The 18456-nt window shown below is 50.3% G+C and overlaps 3 protein-coding genes across 4 annotated transcripts; 2 read left to right on the top strand and 1 right to left on the bottom strand.

Moving 5' to 3' along the window:
* The first annotated feature begins 322 nt into the window (after positions 1-322).
* Positions 323-6215, top strand: PHETA2 (PH domain containing endocytic trafficking adaptor 2). 2 transcript variants are annotated; one of them, XM_004437924.3, is made up of 3 exons: positions 323-1721; positions 3080-3163; positions 3967-6215. In XM_004437924.3, the coding sequence occupies exon 3, from the start codon at positions 3981-3983 to the stop codon at positions 4758-4760; it is 780 nt and encodes a 259-aa protein (XP_004437981.1). In that variant the 5' UTR covers positions 323-1721; positions 3080-3163; positions 3967-3980; the 3' UTR covers positions 4761-6215. The 2 variants fall into 2 exon arrangements, with proteins under 2 accessions (XP_004437981.1, XP_087304964.1); XM_087448838.1 differs by having other exon boundaries at positions 3913-6215.
* A 213-nt stretch (positions 6216-6428) lies between these two features.
* SMDT1 (single-pass membrane protein with aspartate rich tail 1) lies at positions 6429-10490 on the top strand. Its single transcript, XM_004437925.3, has 3 exons — positions 6429-6774; positions 8285-8425; positions 10009-10490. Exons 1-2 carry the CDS (start codon positions 6589-6591, stop codon positions 8420-8422), a joined length of 324 nt encoding a protein of 107 aa, XP_004437982.1. The 5' UTR covers positions 6429-6588; the 3' UTR covers positions 8423-8425; positions 10009-10490.
* Positions 10491-11339: 849 nt separating this feature from the next.
* On the bottom strand, positions 11340-18427 carry NDUFA6 (NADH:ubiquinone oxidoreductase subunit A6). Its single transcript, XM_004437926.3, has 3 exons — positions 18259-18427; positions 12299-12414; positions 11340-11546 (listed from the first exon to the last, which is right to left on the bottom strand). Exons 1-3 carry the CDS (start codon positions 18395-18397, stop codon positions 11415-11417), a joined length of 387 nt encoding a protein of 128 aa, XP_004437983.2. The 5' UTR covers positions 18398-18427; the 3' UTR covers positions 11340-11414.
* Between the last annotated feature and the right edge of the window lie 29 nt (positions 18428-18456).

Below are 18456 nucleotides of genomic sequence, written 5' to 3'. Positions count from 1 at the left end.
AAGCATGGTCCATAGTAACAGCTCAAAAACGGCAGCGGAAGATGACTAGACCCCACGGAGAGGAACGGTGCCGGGGAGCAAACCAGGCGGAGGGCACAGCTCTTGCAAAGCCAGGAGGCTTTCCTCCCCTACCTGACACTCCGGCCACCGTTTATGCTTGCTCAGGCACTCTGCATATTCCTTCTCTCAGTCATGAAAAATTTATTGAGCAACTACTAGGTGCCACTTTATTCTCAGCACCTTCACTTGGATGGCCGCTGGGCATCTCAAACATAACGGGCCCCAAACAGAACACCTGCCACCTTCCATATCTCAGGTAATGGCATCTCTCCTTCCAGGTGCTCAAGCCAAAGCCTTGGAGTCCTCCTTACCTCCTCTTTCGCTCACTCCCCACGTGCAATCTCTCGGCAAACTCTGCACTCTCTACCTTCAAAACCCATCGTGAATCTGGCCACCTCTCACGACTCTGCCAGCCGCCACCACATCTTGCCTGGATTATTGCAGCAGCCTCCTCAGTGGTCTGCTTCCACTTACATTTATTCTCTCCTTTAAAACACAGCTCAGGTCACTCCTCACTCAAGACCCTGTGATGGCTGTTCATCTCAGCTGGAGTAACAGCCCTCACAGGTTCACACAGTCCCACCCTGCACATTCTGACCCGGTCTCCTACTGCTCTCCCCTCCTCACCACTGCCAGGCCCCAGTGGTCTCCTTGCAGTTCCTCAAACTCAACAGGCCTCAGGGCCATTGCACTAGCTGTTCCCTCTGCCTGGAATGCTCTCCCTCCAGATGTTGGCATGACTGGCTCCCTCAATTCCTTTCAGTATAAAACTGCAACCTCCCCGCTCCCACAATTCCCCCTCTCCCATACCCTGTTCTATATTTTCCACACCATTTATTACTTTCTAACACATTTATTGTGGTTTATATTATTAATTGAATAAAATTTAGTAGAAGAGAGGTAATAAACAGGCAATAAAAGCATGAGTGTAGGGAAGTTTTCTGCAGTGGTTAGTGCTATAATAAAAATACAACCCAGGGATGTGATGGAGACCAGAGGGTAGGCTACTTTACATGCATGGTCGGGGAGGGGACATCTGAGTTGAGACCTAATTGATGGGAAGGAGCCCTGAGGAGTTAGAGCTGAGAGGTGGGGGTGACAAGGAAGAGCGGTCTAGGCTGCAGGAACTGCAAGGGCAGAAGCTCTGAGGTGGGAGCCAGCGAGTTCGTGGGCAGACATTCTGAGCTCACCGGCCTCCAGGGCCGTCGGGAAGCCCCAGCCTCCTGCGTTTGGTTGTGTTTTCCTGCAACCTTCACCGCAGGCCGACCCACGGACAGAGGCTGGGGCCGCGGGTGGGCTGCAGGCCAGCGGGAGTGGCGGAACTAGAAATGGATGGTGCCCAGAAGCAGAGATGGGGCCGACCCCAGGGGCCTGGTGGGAAGCTCGGCTGGGCCTCGCGGGCTGGATAGGAGCCCGCCCAGAGGAGGCGCCCGGGGCCGAGGCCGTCCCAGACTTGGCTCTGTGGGAGAAGTGGGCCGGGCGGGGAGAGGGCGACTGGAGAGGGCAAGAGAGGGGCTCGCAGTTCTCCGGGCGGGGGACTGGGTTCGAGGCCCGCGGACGGCCTGAGGCGGGGCGCTGGGTTCAAGGCAGGTCCCGGCCTCTCGGGCCTCAGTTTCCCTCCCGCATGGATCAAGGGACGGCTTCACGGATCCTGAGGCCTGGTGAGTTCTGGGCGGGGAGGAGCGGGGGCGGTAACTGGCGCCGCCCGGGCGGGGTCTCCCGGCTCCCGCCGCCACGTTCGCGGCCTGGCGGAGGCGCGGGATCCGGAGGCGGGATCGCCCCGGGGCGCGGCCGCCCCCACCCGACGGGCCGCCCTCCTGGCTTTCGGCGCTCGGCGGCGCGGAGGTGAGAGCGGGCCCGGCGGGCTCGGGAGGAGGCGGCCCCGCGGAAGGCGTGGCCCGCGGGGACGTGGCGGCACAGCCCCACTAGCCGACGGGGAAACTGAGGCGGCAGCTGCACCCCGGGGAGTTCCCGATCAGGCGACCCCTGTTTCAGGGCGACAGCGGGTCAAGGGCCCACGCCCCAGCCCGCTGCTCCTTCAACAAAAGGATGCGAAAAGACGCGGTGCGCCAGCCTCCCACCGGCTGTGCGGTCCGGGCCTCGCACCCCTGGGAGGGTTTGGGGGAGCGCCCTTCCCCAGGCACAGGGAGGGGGAGGGGGACAGCTCCGCGTGCTTCGACCCCGTCTCTGCGCCCCGTGCTGGGCCCGGGACGAGAGGTGAGGCCACTCCTGCAGCAAACATCTGTGGTCTCCTCCTCCTCCCCCGACCGCCGGTCTAGAGCGGCCCCTCCCCCATCCCAGGACCCTGCTTGTTTCTTTCCACAGCCCTTATCGTTATTGGTCCTTACGTTATTTATTAATTCATTTATTATATTTGTCTGTTTGTTTATAGTGTGTCTCCCCCGGGACGTAGGCTCCGGGAGGGAGGGACTTTGTTTTGTCCACTATTGTATTCCCAGTTATTTCAACAAATACTTCCTGAGGGCCTCCCAGGGCCCTGCATGGGCTGGCTATTGGGGGTTATCAGGGAGCCAAGTCGAGTCCCGCCCTTGGCATTCTGGGGCTGGGGACAGCGCTGTAAACACAGAGAAGATCCTTGCCAGATGAAGGAAATGAAACAGATGTGAGGGCTGGCGGTTGCGTCATATCTTAAATGCAGGCCCTTGGTGATCAGGACCACCTTAACATAGTGATCAGGGCAGGCCTCTCAGATTAGGTGACAAATTAAAGCCCACAAATAAACAGTGTGACAAGTGCTAGAAGAGAAAAGCAGGAAGCTATGAGGCCACTTAGCTCTGACCTAGCCTCAGGGGACAGGGAGCTGAGGTCTGAAGAGTGATTGATGGTCAAGACCAGGGGACCCAGCCCCTAAAGTTGCTCTTAGGAGCCTGGCGTGGCTGGGTGGGTGGAGGGGTCAGGGAAGGCTTCCTGGAGGAGGTGGTGGTTTCACTGGGCCCTGAAGGCTGACTAGTTCTCATCCTTTAGGATGGGTTGACTGGGTTTGAGAATTGTTTTGCAGGTGCCTTGGGAACCACGTGGTCAAAGGGTTGAGCTGTGTGGCCCGACAAGAGAGACCCCTGCCCTCACCCAACAAGCTATGCTGGTAAGTGGGTCACTGCCAAGACTTGTCCCCAGAATGTGTGAGGGAATCAGGAGACGAAGCTCTGCTTCTCACTGGCCATGTGGCCTTGCATGGTTCACCTTCACTACTCTGGGCCTCAGTTTTCCATGAGTCAGGAGGACAGTTAGATTAGGTGCCACTTATGATCTGTGTGACACCAACATTTAGTGGTTGAGCTTGAGGTTGTGCCATACTCGCGTTTACTGAGCAGGTCCCCAGCTAAGCCCCCGCTGCTGGAGGAATGAGGCAGGCCTGCCCCACCCCACTGGCATCTGGCCCTGAAGGCTGCAGATTCTTACTGAAGGACAACTGTGCCATTAACAAATGAGAGGCCAGCAGGGGCCCAGGAGGGTCTGGGAAACCCGGGAGGTTTGGCTTCAGAGTTGGAGCTAAGGGGCCCCCAGATTAGGGGATGGTTTGAGCAAAATGGTTCCTATGGGTTTGGAGTCCATTTCAGCTCAGCTGAGGCCTGTTTCTTTGGATTTTACAAGCCACGTCAAAGACCTGCCATACTTCCTGGTCTGATACAATCATAGTATCCTTTTCTCTGGGTCCTCTGATGTCCAGTTTTTTGCATGACCCTCACAACAATCCTTTGAGAGAAAAGGCAGGGGAGACTAGCCCATTTCACAGATGGAGACACTGAGAGCCTCAGGGCACACAGCAAGTGAGTAGATGCCACAGGACTGGGGCCCAGGTCTCTTCCAGAGCCAGCACTTTTTTCCCCACAGGGCCAAGGGAGCTGTCTCCCTCTCTGATCTGCAGCCACCTCTCTCACCTCACAGTTCTTACGGGAGCCATGAAGCTGAACGAGAGGAGTGTGGCCCACTACGCACTGAGCGACTCCCCAGCAGACCACACGGGTTTCCTGCGCACTTGGGGGGGACCAGGGACTCCACCCACCCCCAGTGGCACTGGCCGAAGGTGCTGGTTTGTCCTCAAGGGCAACCTACTGTTTTCTTTCGAGAGTCGAGAGGGCCGGGCCCCGCTGAGCCTGGTGGTGCTGGAAGGCTGCACGGTGGAGCTGGCTGAGGCTCCTGTGCCTGAGGAGTTTGCCTTCGCCATCCGCTTCGACGCCCCTGGTGTGCGCCCACACCTGCTGGCGGCAGATGGGCCGGCGGCCCAGGAGGCGTGGGTGAAAGCGCTATCCCGGGCAAGCTTTGGCTACATGCGCCTGGTGGTGCGCGAGCTGGAAAGCCAGTTGCGTGATGCTCGCCAGAGCCTGGCGTTGCATCGCCACTCCTCCTGGAGGGTCGTTACCAGCCGCTGTAAGCCCCAGGCTCCTGACCGCTGGTCTCCGGGCCTGGAAAACGGCCACTCCCGCTCCAGGGATTGCAGTCCCACAGGGTTGGTTGAAGAACCGAGCAGCAGGCCAGCAGGGCGGGGCTTGGCTGAGTGGGAGTTGCAGGGCCCTGCCAACCTCCTCCTAGGCAGGGGACAGAGCCCTGTGTCCCCTGAGACCTCCTGCTTCTCTACCCTGCACGACTGGTATGGCCAAGAGATCATGGAGCTGAGGCAGGGATGGCTGCAGAGGGCCCGGGGGGCCCAGCCAGAATGTGAGGAACAGAATAGGCCCTGAGCCTTGGTCCTTTGGATTCTGCCTTCGTCCTGCTGGTCAGGACACCAGTGCCAGTGCTTTTTCAGGAGTTTACTGTTTACTCATTTCCAAAGTTGCTTTTTGAGGGGGGTTCTCTCCTTCCTGCTTTTTAGGCTTTCTCCGGGTTCCAGATCCACTCTTGTGCCTGGAGGGGATGGAGGTATCATTACTTCCAACCCCTTTATTTCCTGAGGCCCAGAGGTGGCTTGCTCAGCAGCCACAGAGCAAGACCCAAGTCTCCTGACTCTGTGCTGCGCTGCCCCTCTCTCAGAGGATATTGATGAAATGGAGGAAGTGGGGAATATTACATGGCCACAGGCCACCCTGACTTTCACCTACACGCCAAACTACAGCCATAATTTCCAACATGGTGAGTCTTGTGTGCATTTAAATACCACAAGTTGGCTGCACTGTTGACTTGAGGGACTGACCTTGTCAGAGAATGTAGATTTATTGTGTCATGGGGGTTTCTGGGGCCCAGCTCTTTCTGAGTGGCAGAAGGGATTGCAGTCCCTCATGCGGGGTGTGGGTGGGGGCATGGGACCCCCATTCTGCAGTTTGGGAAGGGCCTTTTGGACGGAGAGGGCCTTTAGCCAATACAAAGGGATTTATTCTGCTCGGAAAGTGTTGGGGCCCATACTCTCTCCCTGGCTGCCCTGTTAACAGATGGTATTGGATGTTGCCCCAGGAGGGGCTCATAGCTTTTGTATGTCAGCAGAAATCCTTACGCTCTGTCCTCAGCAGCTAGGTCCTAGAGCTGCCAAGTGGGAAGCTAAAGAAGAGGTGGGGAGGCAGTGTGGCTCCCTGGGAAAGCTACTTTGGTTCCCAGTCCTGGGCATTCTAGGAGCTTGGGCACAGGATTCTCGGTACCCTGTGATAAACTATTCTCTCCTGACTGCTCCTGAAACTACCTGGGAACTCATTCACAGGCCTGCTTGTCACCCCGTGTGTACCTGCCAAGACCCTTTCATTGCTACTCTCACCAGCATCGGCCAAGTGTTTTCTTTGTCGATTGTTCTGGGAAGCAAATTGGCTGGGTCCAAAGAGCTGAGCCCAGACTAGCTTGACACCCTAGGGGTATGGTGGCAGTGGCTGAATGGATGATTCAGAACCTGGTCGGAGACCCTGCCCCAAATACACACAACCTGCCCCTTCTTAGCCTCTCTCTCCCTTATGGGGGTCACAGGCAGCCTGATCAAGGCCTAGAGGCTGAGGCTCAGAGCCTCTTAGGGCCAGGACGCTGAGATGTGGCCCAGGATCCAGGACCCGTTCCTGCCTGGCTTGTTTCCCACAAAGAGGGGCCGCATTCCCACCCCTGTACAGGAGCCCACAGCCCACTGCACCTTGTTTTATACGCAGATACTCCAGGCTTTTGTTATCTTTCTTATTGTTACTGTGTTTTTTATACGATTAAAACACTAAGTTTTTTTTTACTCATTTCGGTTCCTCAAGTTTATTTCAACGGCCACCTGAGGGCTGCTCTCTCAAGCCCTGGCTGTCCTGGGTGGGGAACAACGACAGAAATCTCAAGGCTTCACACGCACGACACTAGCTGACGGCCCCACCCAACGCCCGGAAAGAGGGTGGGACTGGGGCATCGGCGCCATCCTCGTGACGTCACCACGTCGGGCCAGAGACAAATGCCTGTTTCCCATCGCAACAGGAACTAGGAGCACTGGGCAAAGTGGGAGGTTGGGCCTCTCGTCTGATCCCGAATGCCTCGCGAGGCTTGGGGCGGCGTTCTTCCCGAGGGCGTCACCGGGGCCAGGCAGTGGGGTTTGGGAGCCGGGCCTAGGGGCGGAGCTGGGAGATGGCTTCTGGAGCGGCTCGCTGGCTGGCATTGGCACCCGTCCGATCCGGGGCTCTGCGGATCGGGCCGAGCTGGAGGAAAGGTGGAGATGTCTCCGCCGGACGAGGCGGTCCAGGTCGGAGTCTGGTGCCGTGGAGGTCAGTCATCGTTACTCGCAGCGGCGCCATTTTGCCCAAACCGGTGAAAGTGAGTGTCTGCATGGAGGCGGGGCGAAGGGGCTGAGGCCAATCATTGTGGGGAGTGTGTGTGTGTGTGTGTGTGTGTGTGTGTGTGTGTGTGTGTGTGTGTGTGTGTGTGTGTGTGTGTGTGTGTGTGTGTGTGTGTGTGTGTGTGTGTGTGTGTGTGTGTGTGTGTGTGTGTGTGTGTGTGTGTGTGTGTGTGTGTGTGTCAGAAGACTCGGCTTTTTGCATCTAATACAGACAAGTCACATAACCTCTGTGCCCTGTCTGTGTGTGTGTGTGTGTGTGTGTGTGTGTGTGTGTGTGCCAGAAGACTCGGCTTTTTGCATCTAATACAGACAAGTCACATAACCTCTGTGCCCTGTCTGCTTCAAGAGTTGATGGGATGAAATAACGAATTGTGAAAGGACTTTATAAATAAAGGATACGTAGGACAGGCCTTATCTTTTTATGAGTTTTGACCTAGTATTTAATTCATGTGATTTGCGACCTGAGAGGTGTGCAATCGTCTGAGGTTTAAATCCTGAGAGGTGTGTAGGGAATTATTATAGTCACTGTTTTTACAAATGAAGAATCGGGCCAGAGCGGTCCAGCCAGTTTCCAAAGCTAGCAGCTCAGTTAGGTCCTGGAATCCAGGGTTCTTGGGGGTACAACCCCCACCAGGTCCTGTTTTTTCCGCCGCTGAATGCTATCACATGCCCTCAGTATCCTTGGGTTTTTCTAAGTAAAATGGAAACACTCCCCTATAATCCAACAAAAATTTGCTTTTTGACTCCAGAGCTGTGTGGGAGTTGAAAAACAAAACCAAGTTCTTTTAAAAATAGGCTAGCTCACACAGACAAGTGAGTTCAGGGTTGTTTCAAAGCAAGAAGCAGGAAGGTGTGGGGTCCATGTTGGGGAAGAGCTGCCTTATAAAAAGGCGTAGCTAAACTTTTTTTCTTTTTGAAACTCCAGGAAATACGAGATGTTGAGCTTTTACTGAAACTCCCAGTCCTTCTAAATAGCTAGTCTTTTAGTGTAAAGACATGCTCACTTTTCAAAACACACTTGTTTCTAAAATTTAATGTGGTGAAATCAAATTTCTCAGGCACCGGGGAACCTGTTCAAGAACTGTATAGAATATCCCTTCATACTACATCTTTCTGTAATCCGTTTTCATGTGTTTTAGTGTCTAATTGAAGTAGAGCTGAACTCTACTTCCAGAGTCCAGCTCTCTTAGTACTTTCTCACCTGTTTGTCTGTAGGTATCTTCGAGTAGTTACCAGGTTGTGCCCAAATTTTTAGATGTCTGAAGTGCCTAATACTTTTCTTTCCAGTATCTACTTTGATTGCCATAACAGTCACTCTATCTCTTCTGTTTATTTTTCTTGCTCTGAATTTTCCCAAGGACTTTAAAATGAAGTTGCTTATGATGGGTCTGGGATCCACAGGAGGGAATGCCCCTAAGAGGGCCGGGCCTTCTGTAGTCCTGCTGCTGTCAGCTCGGAGCTCACAGCCATTGCTCTGACCCCCCGCAGATGTCCTTCGGCCTCCTCCGCGTGTTCTCCATTGTGATCCCCTTTCTCTATGTCGGGACGCTCATTAGCAAGAACTTTGCTGCTCTACTTGAGGAGCATGACATTTTTGTCCCAGAGGATGATGATGACGACGACTAACAGGTAAGACTTGCTTTTCCCTCTACGTGGACCAGGAGCAGAAAGTGGGGTGGAGCATCTGAAGTGTGATGCAGTTTGGCCTGATAGCAGCATTTGGACACTTGAAACAGCAAGTAGCTAATGTTTTTATTTTGCATTTTCTCTATGTTGGATGAAGGAAACCATCTTACTTACAAATCACTGGATCTCTTCCAACTAGGTTGGATCCCAGCCAGCCTTTTCATTTGTCCTTTATGTACCCTCAATCTCTCAACCCACAAATTTTCTTGACAATATGCCATACATACACATCACAAACATCTTCATTTCAGTGTTCCACACTGAAATTTAGAAACTGCAGATCCTCACCATGGTCAGCTCTGGTTACCAAGCTCTGCACTAGTGCAGCCTTGGTCCTGCACTGCTCACAAACCCTTCCCCCAGTGTCAGTCCCATTCAGCTTCCTTGTGTTGACTGCTGGTGGTGATGTGCTGCATGGCTGTATTACTGTCATAGATAAGGACACTCGTGACTCCTTAGCCTGGCATTCAGGGCTTGCCCTGATCTGGTTGCACCTGTTATTCTAGCCTCATCTATATTCCCAACCACACACCTGTCCCCATTATTCACCATTTTTTTTTTTTTTTTTTTTTGGTGAGGAAGACTAGCCCTGAGCTAACATCCATTGCCAATCCTCCTCATTTTGCTGAGGAAGATTGGACCTGGGCTAACACCTGTGCCCATCTTCCTCCACTTTATATGGGACGCCACCACAGCATGGCTTGAGAAGTGGTGCGTCGGTCTGCGCCTGGGATCCGAACCCGCAAACTCTGGGCTGCCGAAGTGGAGTGTGCACACTTAACCGCTATGCCACTGGGCTGGCCCCCTTCACCATTTCTTGAATTACCTACACTCTTACTCCCAAGCATTGGCTCACTGTTCCTCCCACTTGGAAAGCTATTTCCCACTGCTCTGTCGTATTTCCACCAATTCTTCATTGTCTTTGAAGTCTTCCCGCATCCCTCCATTTGAAAGTGACTGTTCCTGGGCTGGCCCGGTGGCGCAGGTGGTTAAGTGTGCGGGCTCTGCTGTGGTGGCCCGGGGTTCGCCGGTTTGGATCCCGGGCGCGCACCGATGCACTGCTTGGCAAGCCATGCTGTGGCGGTGTCCCATATAAGGTGGAGGAAGATGGGCATGGATGTTAGCCCACGGCCAGTCTTCCTCAGCAAAAAAGAGGAGGATTGGCAGATGTTAGCTCAGGGCCGATATTCCTCACCAAAAAAACAAAAGAAAGTGACTGCTCCTTCCTCTGACTGACCAGTACCTCTCTTGTGACACTCAGTATTATGTACTTAAACACCTACACACACCCCAAACGCCACTAGACTATGAACTACTTGGTGGCAGGGAACATGTTTTTTATACCTTTGGGCCCCAAGCGCCTGGCCTATGGTGAATGCTCAGTAAATGTATGAATGAATAATCAAACGTCCTCAAAACTGCCTTTCTCCTCGTGTTTGGTAGAACCACTCTGTGGAATTCTCTTTCGGTATGTGGATAGATGACTGCTCTGTTGCCGACTTCATTGCTGCTTTCCTTTCTTACAGGGCATGAAAGAAGTACAGAAGGGAGAAAACCCTACCTTAATTAAGAAATGGTGATGCTCACAGCCTCTCCTCCTCCCCTATCAGCAGAAGGGCCCAGGGAAAGCCCTCAGCCTCCCAACTCCAGTGAAGCCTCCTGCATGGTCTGTGACCACAGCCCAGATCCCCAGGCTCTAGGAGGTTCCCTGAGATGTGCTGTCCACTGAGCACAGTCAGATTATGAATGAACGAATAAACATCAGCTCTGTATGACTAAGTGATGGCTGAAATTTCTCAGCATGAGCAGGCTCTAGTTGTTGCGGTTTCTTGTCTTGGCTGGCCTTTCTCTCTCAGCTGATATATAGGCCTTTGATTTACAATCCTGGATCTCCTGGCCCCTACGGATCCACAATTATGGGGGCCTGGGACCTATTCTCATTATTTACAAAAGCGCAACACAAACTGTTTTCCCTCAATAAAGCTCAAGCTTTTTTTATGTTGAGCAACACTGGCTAATTGTCACATGCTAATCATAAGGAGCTTTGACTGTTAGTTTAAAACTACTTGAGAAATATCATTATTAGAATGATTCTTTCAAAACTCGGTTTCCTTAGATGAAAAGATAATAAAGGGACTGTTGGTGTTGAAAAATTTGGGAATCCTCGGGTGGTTGTACCTACAGATACTGACCCCTTTCTCCAGCATTTAGACTGTCCAGGGACAGAATGGAGAAGACTACCATCCAAAGCGGAGATCAATTCTTTAACGTGGGCCAACATTTATTCTCCTGTCACCTTAGAGCTACACCCGAGCTTGCAAAAACAGTAGGAATATTTATGTTCCCTGTATGTGCACTGAACAGCTGTGTCCCAAGCAGGATGCCTAATTGAGGAGGAAGTTAATTTCATTTGAAGGGCCGGTGCTTGTTGCAAGTAGAGGGACTAGACCTCTGAACAGCCATTTCCTTCAGGACCCAGGGAAAAAGAGCCCAGCCTGTCAGCTCTACTTCTGTGCTGCTTAGTACTACTCTGATGCCTCTCCAACAGCAAGAGCTGGCTAATTTTGGATAATGTGTGCTGTGACACCAAGCTGTCTAATCCTGGAATTAACGAAATCATCCAGCCTCATACCCAGTATGACAGTTTCTGAGCAGATGGCCTCATCCTTCCTGTTTACCAACATGTGAGGCTCTGAGAAAAAGAATCCAATCTAATTTACAGGAAACACCACACTTCAGGAAAAGGGAAAGAAGAGGTGGTGTGTATACCAAGACCCCACTCGTTCAGGCAAAAAGTGAGAGAGACTGCAGAAACAGTGCTTCCCATTGGTTCACCAATGGAATTCTGTCATGAATATATGACCATCATATATTGATTTATTTGTGCTCTAAAGTATTTAAATATCAGCATGCACCTTTCCACTGAGTGACTTCATGGGTCATGGCCAACATAGAACTTGGACAGGAAATCCTTTGGCCTTGGCGCTTCTGTTTCATGGAAGAACCGCATAATATGTGTCCGCTGCTTCCACACTTTAATCGTTTCCTCCAGTTCCATCTTTCCCTGCAAAAGTGAGGGGAGAGGTCTTCAGTCAGCATGGTCAAGTGGAAGGAATACAGCACTGAAGGCCAACATTGTATTCTTTGCTCTGGCACTGACTTGTTGAGTGACCTTCGGCAAGTAACACACTGTCTAGAACACAGTTTCTGCATCTGGAAAATGAGGTGGTTGGACTAAATGATCTGTGAGGCCTTTCATATATTCTTGAACTCTGTGGCTAACTGGTCCTAAGAGGAGAGACTTCCAGGTCAACAGGCCTCTGCCCCATGAATGCCTAATCTGACTGGCTTAACTTATGTTTTTGCTTAACATTTCTTCCATGTTACGTACTGGTCCATGCTGAAGCTCCCATTGATGCTAACATGACTGACCAGAGAGACAGAATCAGGGCCAGGATTTGACCCCATTTATACAGGACTCAGTCAACCAGCCTGCCTCTTCTAGCTGTAAGCTGGCAACCAGGTGAAGCAGTCACTTCAAAGGATGAGGTTCAAGAACAGTTCAGATTTTCCTCTCTATATCTTTTTTTTTAGTTATATAATGCAAGCCACAATGGATTTTCCCTTGAACTGTCTTATAATCTGCTTAACCAGGTGGTAACCTCCAAGTTCAACTGTTCCTTTTGAAACAATAAGCAACTGTTGCTGATCCAGTAGTTTCTTTTTAAACTTGGAGACAAAATGTTTATCTGAGAAGACTGAAAAGCTCCAGACAAGTTGGCTGCTCTTTTAAATTGGTCAGGGAGAGTCATTTACCTTAATGACCAGAAGATCAACTACCCTGGGGTCCATGACGTGGGCATTCTTCATAAACATTTCTCGGACTTTGTCCCGTCCCTGTTTCACAGAGATGTCTAGCTGGAACAAGTGCACTAGAGAGAAAATGTGATTCAGGGTAGAAATTATATGGTTAAAACATGTTACTTCAAAACAGAGTCAATGGATATTCATTGAACATGTACAGGTTGCCCATTCATTCCATTCACCAAATATCAGCTTGACCCTAAGCTAGATGCTTGAGGATGCAAAGAAGTGTGAGACATGGCATCTGCTCTCAAGGAGCTTACATTTTGTTTGGGGAGACAAGACCACTGTGTTTGAAGAGGCAGTATAGCAGAGTTTTAGAGTTTAAGGGTTCAAATCCCAGCTCTCATTTATCAGCTATAATCCTGTGTATGTTAAGTTCTCTGTGCCTTAATGCATTTATTTATGAGTGAAATGAGGACAATAATAGCACATACAACTCCAGAGCTGTTGTAAGGATTCTATGAGATAATGCAAAATGCTTGGAATGGTGCCTGGCAGGGAATAAAGCTCTCAATAAATTAGCATTATTATTATATGGAACAATTGGCAAAAGATGATGGGGTTGAAATTAACATAAACTGATGCACCACACAAACTTACAGTTGAGGAAGACTGCTGAGGGTTTGTGCAGGTAGGGAAGGATTCAATCCAGCAAGCAATTACTAACATATTAGGTTACTCAGGGGAAGGAGAGAGTTTAAGATGTAGCTTGTGTCCTCTAGGTCTTATATTCTAGTGGAGGGATAGCTGTCCATGAATTCAAACATAAAATCACAATATTCAGCAATCCCTGATGAAGTAAGTGCCTGAAATAGTGCCCCTGGCCTTTGGATGAGGCATATGGATGTCCTTTGAAAATGAGGTTTTAGTCATTCGTATTCTCATCCCTGGCAGTCAGCCCTCAGTGAATTTGCTGATGACAACAAGGGCATGAACAGAACCTTGTGTTGTAGGTGGAATAAGGATAGCAAGAGGGGCACACTAGGCTGAGGGGACACCATAAGCAAGGCTCATAGGCTGGGGTGAGCACTGTGGGAGGAAGGAGACCAGGGTGCCCATCTGGTGAGGATACCTTGTGTTGTGGCCATTCCTGTGACATAGAATGACCACAACCAGCTCTGAAACCACTATTTAGGGCTATTTAGTGACTGAATTAATCAACAGTAAAGCTTGGGGGCCAGCCCTGTGGCTTAGCGGTTAAGTGCGTGCACTCCGCTACTAGCAGCCTGGGTTCAGATCCCGGGCGCGCACCAACCCACTGCTCGTCCGGCCATGCTGAGGCCGCGTCCCACATACAGCAGCTAGAAGGATGTGCAACTGTGACATACAACTATCTACTGGGGCTTTGGGGAAAAAAAGGAGAATTGGCAATAGATGTTAGCTCAGAGCCGGTCTTCGTCAGCAAAAAGAGGAGGATTGGCATGGATGTTAGCTCAGGGCTGATATTCTTCACAAAAAAAAACCCAAAACAACAACAAAAAACAATAAAGCTTGAATCTTTAATTATACTCATAACTTAGTGACAGTGATAGAAAAATAAAGCTTCTACTGAGGGAAATAGCACACCATGCTGCAAAGACGTTTCTGATCCAAGCAGAGAATAAGCAATAGTAGAAATCTAATAGGAGAAATTGCATCCCGGCTTTGTAGGCAAGTGTTAACAGAGAAGACAGAGGATCACTCATACTAGAAAGAGCTCAGTATCCCGTGGTATGCTGGAGCAGGCTCTCATGGGGAGCCAATCATACACAGGTCTTCCCAAATCTGCCCTTGCTGACTTCACTTTCATAGCTTAAAATCAACTATGGTGGGAGGATTTATACCATGGAAAATGGTAAACATTATCAATCTAGTGTTTCCTCCAGAGAGCTGGTTGTTAAACGCTACTGTCAGAATCATATTAGGAATTTTAGAAAAGAGCAAACAAAGGGACAATAAGAGAGACACAAAAACAAATGCAAACTAATATGGATCCTGGAATTTAGAATCTTACCACTTGAGAGGAGTGAGGCCTAGAGCACTGTGGGGCCTTGCCTGAAGTCATACTACTGGTCCCTGGCAAACGTGGGCCTGGAATCCTGGTTGTTTACTGTGCTTTTAAATTTACAATTGGTTCTGTTTTAAGGAAAGGAATATGGGGAATCTTCCCTGCTATTAGTGCTTGCTTTTCCTGCATTTTTATATTAGATTCCTGCCCAACCTTGGGAGAAAAAACAAGGTGCCTCTAGGCATACTCAGGGAACTGGTGCCCATCGCTCCTGTTCCTCATGACCTGAACCACACACAAGGGCACTGGGTGTATGAATCTTCTCCTCAGGAAAATGTTCACAGGCAGTTTTGCTTACAATGTCAGTTCACAGATCCCTGAATGCCTCTCCTCCAAGGTTAAGAACCCTTGTCTCTAGAGAGACAAATTCCATAGCTTTGTCCTAGGCTCCCTCCTCCCATGCTAACCCCCTGAACACCCCTCCACAGTGAGAAAGGCTGCAAGAAGGCAAACAGGAACAGCCTAAGCTATAGCTGCTGAATTGTTCTTTGGTCTAAATTGGTGGTTCTGAAACTAGTGATGATTTTGCACCCCTCCCCCTGAACATTTGGCAATGTCTGGAGGCATTTTTGGTTGTCACAACTAGGAGGGGAGTGCTACTGGCACGTAGTGGGTCGAGGCCGGGGATGTTGGTAAATATCCTACAATGCACAGGACAGCCCCCATTAACAAAGACTTACTCAGCACAAATGCAGCTGTTGAGAAACCCTAGTGTAAATCAATTCCAACTGTTCTTCAACTCACAGATTCCTGGCTTATTCTTTGAACCCTGAATATTTAACTTTCAATTTTAAAAAATCTGAGACACTCAAAAGGAAGATATGGAAGTGCCCCTTTTGGATGAAGGTGACTTTACCATGGTCTCTATGTGTTTTCCCAAAGTTTAAGGCTTTTCTGAGTCAGGAAGGCTCTGACAGATTAGGAAGGGTGACATTGATATGGTTCTCAGCTCTTTGCTCCAATTCACTTTGGTAGCATTCATACCAGGCACCGGGAGATCCTCAGATGCAAAGGCAGCATGGTGTAATGGAAAAGAGAATGGGATGGAGGTCAAAGAGCGAGGTAAGGTCTCCACACCATTATGAGCTATGACCTTGTCTGGGGTACAGGCTTTTCAGCCTGTTTCCTCATCTAAAAAATAGAAAATAACCTTCACAGGAATGAGGTGAAATTCAAGTGACAACATCTTGTAAACAGTAAAACATTGATACAAATGTTAACTGTTAAAAATTTCAGCACTTATTTCCCATACCTCTACTATATTTTGGGTTCTAATGATCTGGTTATATGCCTATCTTCCTGACTAGATGATAAGACCCTTGAAGGCAGGGTTGTGTTTTATTCACTTTTATATCTCTCTAGGTACCTAGTACTGACCCTATAGTCCAAGAGGTACTCAGTGAAATGGAAATTAAATGAATGGTTTCTATACAGTCTCCTGTTATGCTGTAACCAGCAAGCAGCATGTAAAATTTTTTCAAAGGAGGTATTCAAAGGCGGTTCTGTTCCTGTGTTCCCATGCCAAGGCAGCCACCACCCAGGCAAATGGCACTCTACACATGCAGCATAACTGGGTTCTGTGAGATTCAGGGAATACTACAGCAGGAGCTAAGAGCCAGGTGTAACAGCTGGACAGTCAGCCTCTGAAGTCTGGCTTTTCTACTTACTAACTGTGTGACATAAGACAAGCTCATGTACCTCAGTTTTCTCATCTGTAAGACAGGGAAACAATTAGAGCCTACCCTATAATAAGGCAATGTAAAGTATTTAGCATAGTGCTGGGCCATATGTATGCATTTCAATAAATGTTAGTTATTATCAATACTATTACTTATTCCCAATCCTCGGTTCAGTTCCTTAGCTGGAGTCCCAATCATGGATAGCATGACACCAGTGTAGACACAGGCCTGAGTAACTGACCAGCTACAGATCACTGATCCTTCCTATAAAGGTATAGTGGCCCCCTGACCCCCTTTTTTCTCTGCTGTCTAGGATCCTGTAACCCCCTGCCTTTTCCTCCTCCTCTCAGGACCCTTCTGACTCTGGGATTATCTTCTCAAACAGTATTTGAGGGAAGGTCCTGGGAGCAGATGGTTTAGAAAGAGCTGGCTCCTGCCGGTGGATATCTGGGTTCTATCCTCAACTTAGCCATTGATTTTCACCCTTCACAAACTACTCTTCCTGCGTCTGGGTCTTGTTCCCCACCTCCTGCTCCTCCCTGCAACAAGAAAGGGTTCTGGGCACACATACAAGTATTCTGCTAGGCAAACACTATATGTTTAAACATCTGAATTTGAATACACACTCCAACACACGCTTGCGACTGTCACCTGTCCTCTGAAGGCATTTGAATTTGCAGTCCCTGACCCAGCAGTTCACTTAAGTCTCTCCCATCCTAGTATCCTGTGGGTTTAAGTTCTGGTCTTCAGCAATCTCTCAAAAAGTCAGCTTGAGGACAGGGACACTGTGGAGCAGACACAGTTCTCATACATCAGAGAACTGGGTTCTGCAAGGAGGCTCCTGCTAGGGTAAGCCCTATAAATAGCAATGACAATAATAATAACAATAAAAACAACAGTAGCACCCCACAATTAATGAACGCCTCAGTGCCAGGCCCTATCCTAAGCACTTTAGATACATTAATCTACTTAATACTGTAACTCTCTGAAGAAGGTACTATTATTATCCTCATTTTGCAGATGAGGAAACTGAGGCACAGCGAGATGAAATTGAGGCACAGCGAGATGAAATAACTTGCCCAAGGTCACACAGCTAATAAGGGGCAGGGCCTGGAGGCAAGTCCATGCAACCACCACATTCCACGGCTTCTCACACACAGGCAGGGAAGTGGCAGCCCTGAGGGGTGCTACGGTGCTCCAGCTTGCTTAAAAACACCTTCTCTCTCAGACTAGCAGTGATGGTCTACATTAAAGCACACTAAAGCAACAAAATAACACAATATCCACAGTCCCTGATATTTGGTACTGCCCGTGACAGTTTAGATGGGATTTTCCCCAACGTTTCTTTCATCAGGTGCTCTGAGCAGCACTGACGGGGATGCCAAGATAAGAAAAAGTACAGTCTCTGCACCCGAGGAGCTTGTTTTAATCCTTCAGGTTAACAGATTGGTTCTCCGACATCTAAGCGAAGGCAGGGGTTCTGAGGAAGTAGGGGGCAAGCCAGCAGGAGATAGGAGTAGGAGTTCCTAAAGAATACTAGGGGCAAGGAGAATATAGGGAGCAAGGCGTGGGGGACTGGAGAGAGGGGCAGGACATCTCACCTGCAGGGACTGTAAAGGCACCACTGATTTATGGATGACCTTGGGAAAGCCACTTCCCTTCTCCGGTTCAGTTTCTTTTTTTGTGGGGGATGTGGGAACCAGATGATCACTCAAATCTTACAGCCTCTTGGGTTATACAACCTACGGGCGTCTGTAAATATGTTCTGGAATTCTCGAGTTGACTTGGGGTTCCAGACCGACCCACCACGGGGTAGCTCTGGGCCTTGGGCGCGTCACTTGACCTCTCGGTGCCTCAGCTGCCTCCTCTATAAAATGAGTATGTCACCGACAGTCCCTGCTCTCCCTCCCGGGGTTCCACTAAGAATTACAGGGGATCATAGGAGCCAAATCGCCGAGGGCGCCTAGAAGCGCGGTACGGATGCTGGGAACGGCTGGTGTGACCCCGGCGCCGCCGCCAGGTTGGGTCCACCAAAGCTCGAATGACTCTCCTCCCCTGAAGCACACGGAGTCGCCTCTGCCCAAGCTGGTGACCTCAGCTCGGCCCAGGAGAAATCGGGGGCCGGGACGGCTGCGACCTTGGGGGGCTGCCTCCGGGGCCCCGCGTGCGCCGTTGCCTCTCACCGGTGTTCGGCACCTCCCGGTACCAGGCGCGGTAGAGCTCGCGCACCCTCCGCTTGGCCTCGTTCATGTCCCGACTGAAAATGGGCTTCACCGAGGTGCCGGCCGCAGAAGCAGCCCGCCGGAGGCCGCTCGCCGCCATCTTGCTAAAGAAACCGCCTCCCAGCCCCACCCCCTTTTCAACTCGCGAGTGTGGCGGAA

The sequence above is a fragment of the Ceratotherium simum genome, chromosome 25 (genome assembly GCF_057802395.1).
Source record: "Ceratotherium simum simum isolate JZ-2026a chromosome 25, ASM5780239v1, whole genome shotgun sequence".
Lineage (NCBI taxonomy): Eukaryota > Metazoa > Chordata > Mammalia > Perissodactyla > Rhinocerotidae > Ceratotherium > Ceratotherium simum.
The sequence above is the reverse complement of the archived record's forward strand: the minus strand, read 5'-3'. Positions and strand labels throughout refer to the sequence as shown.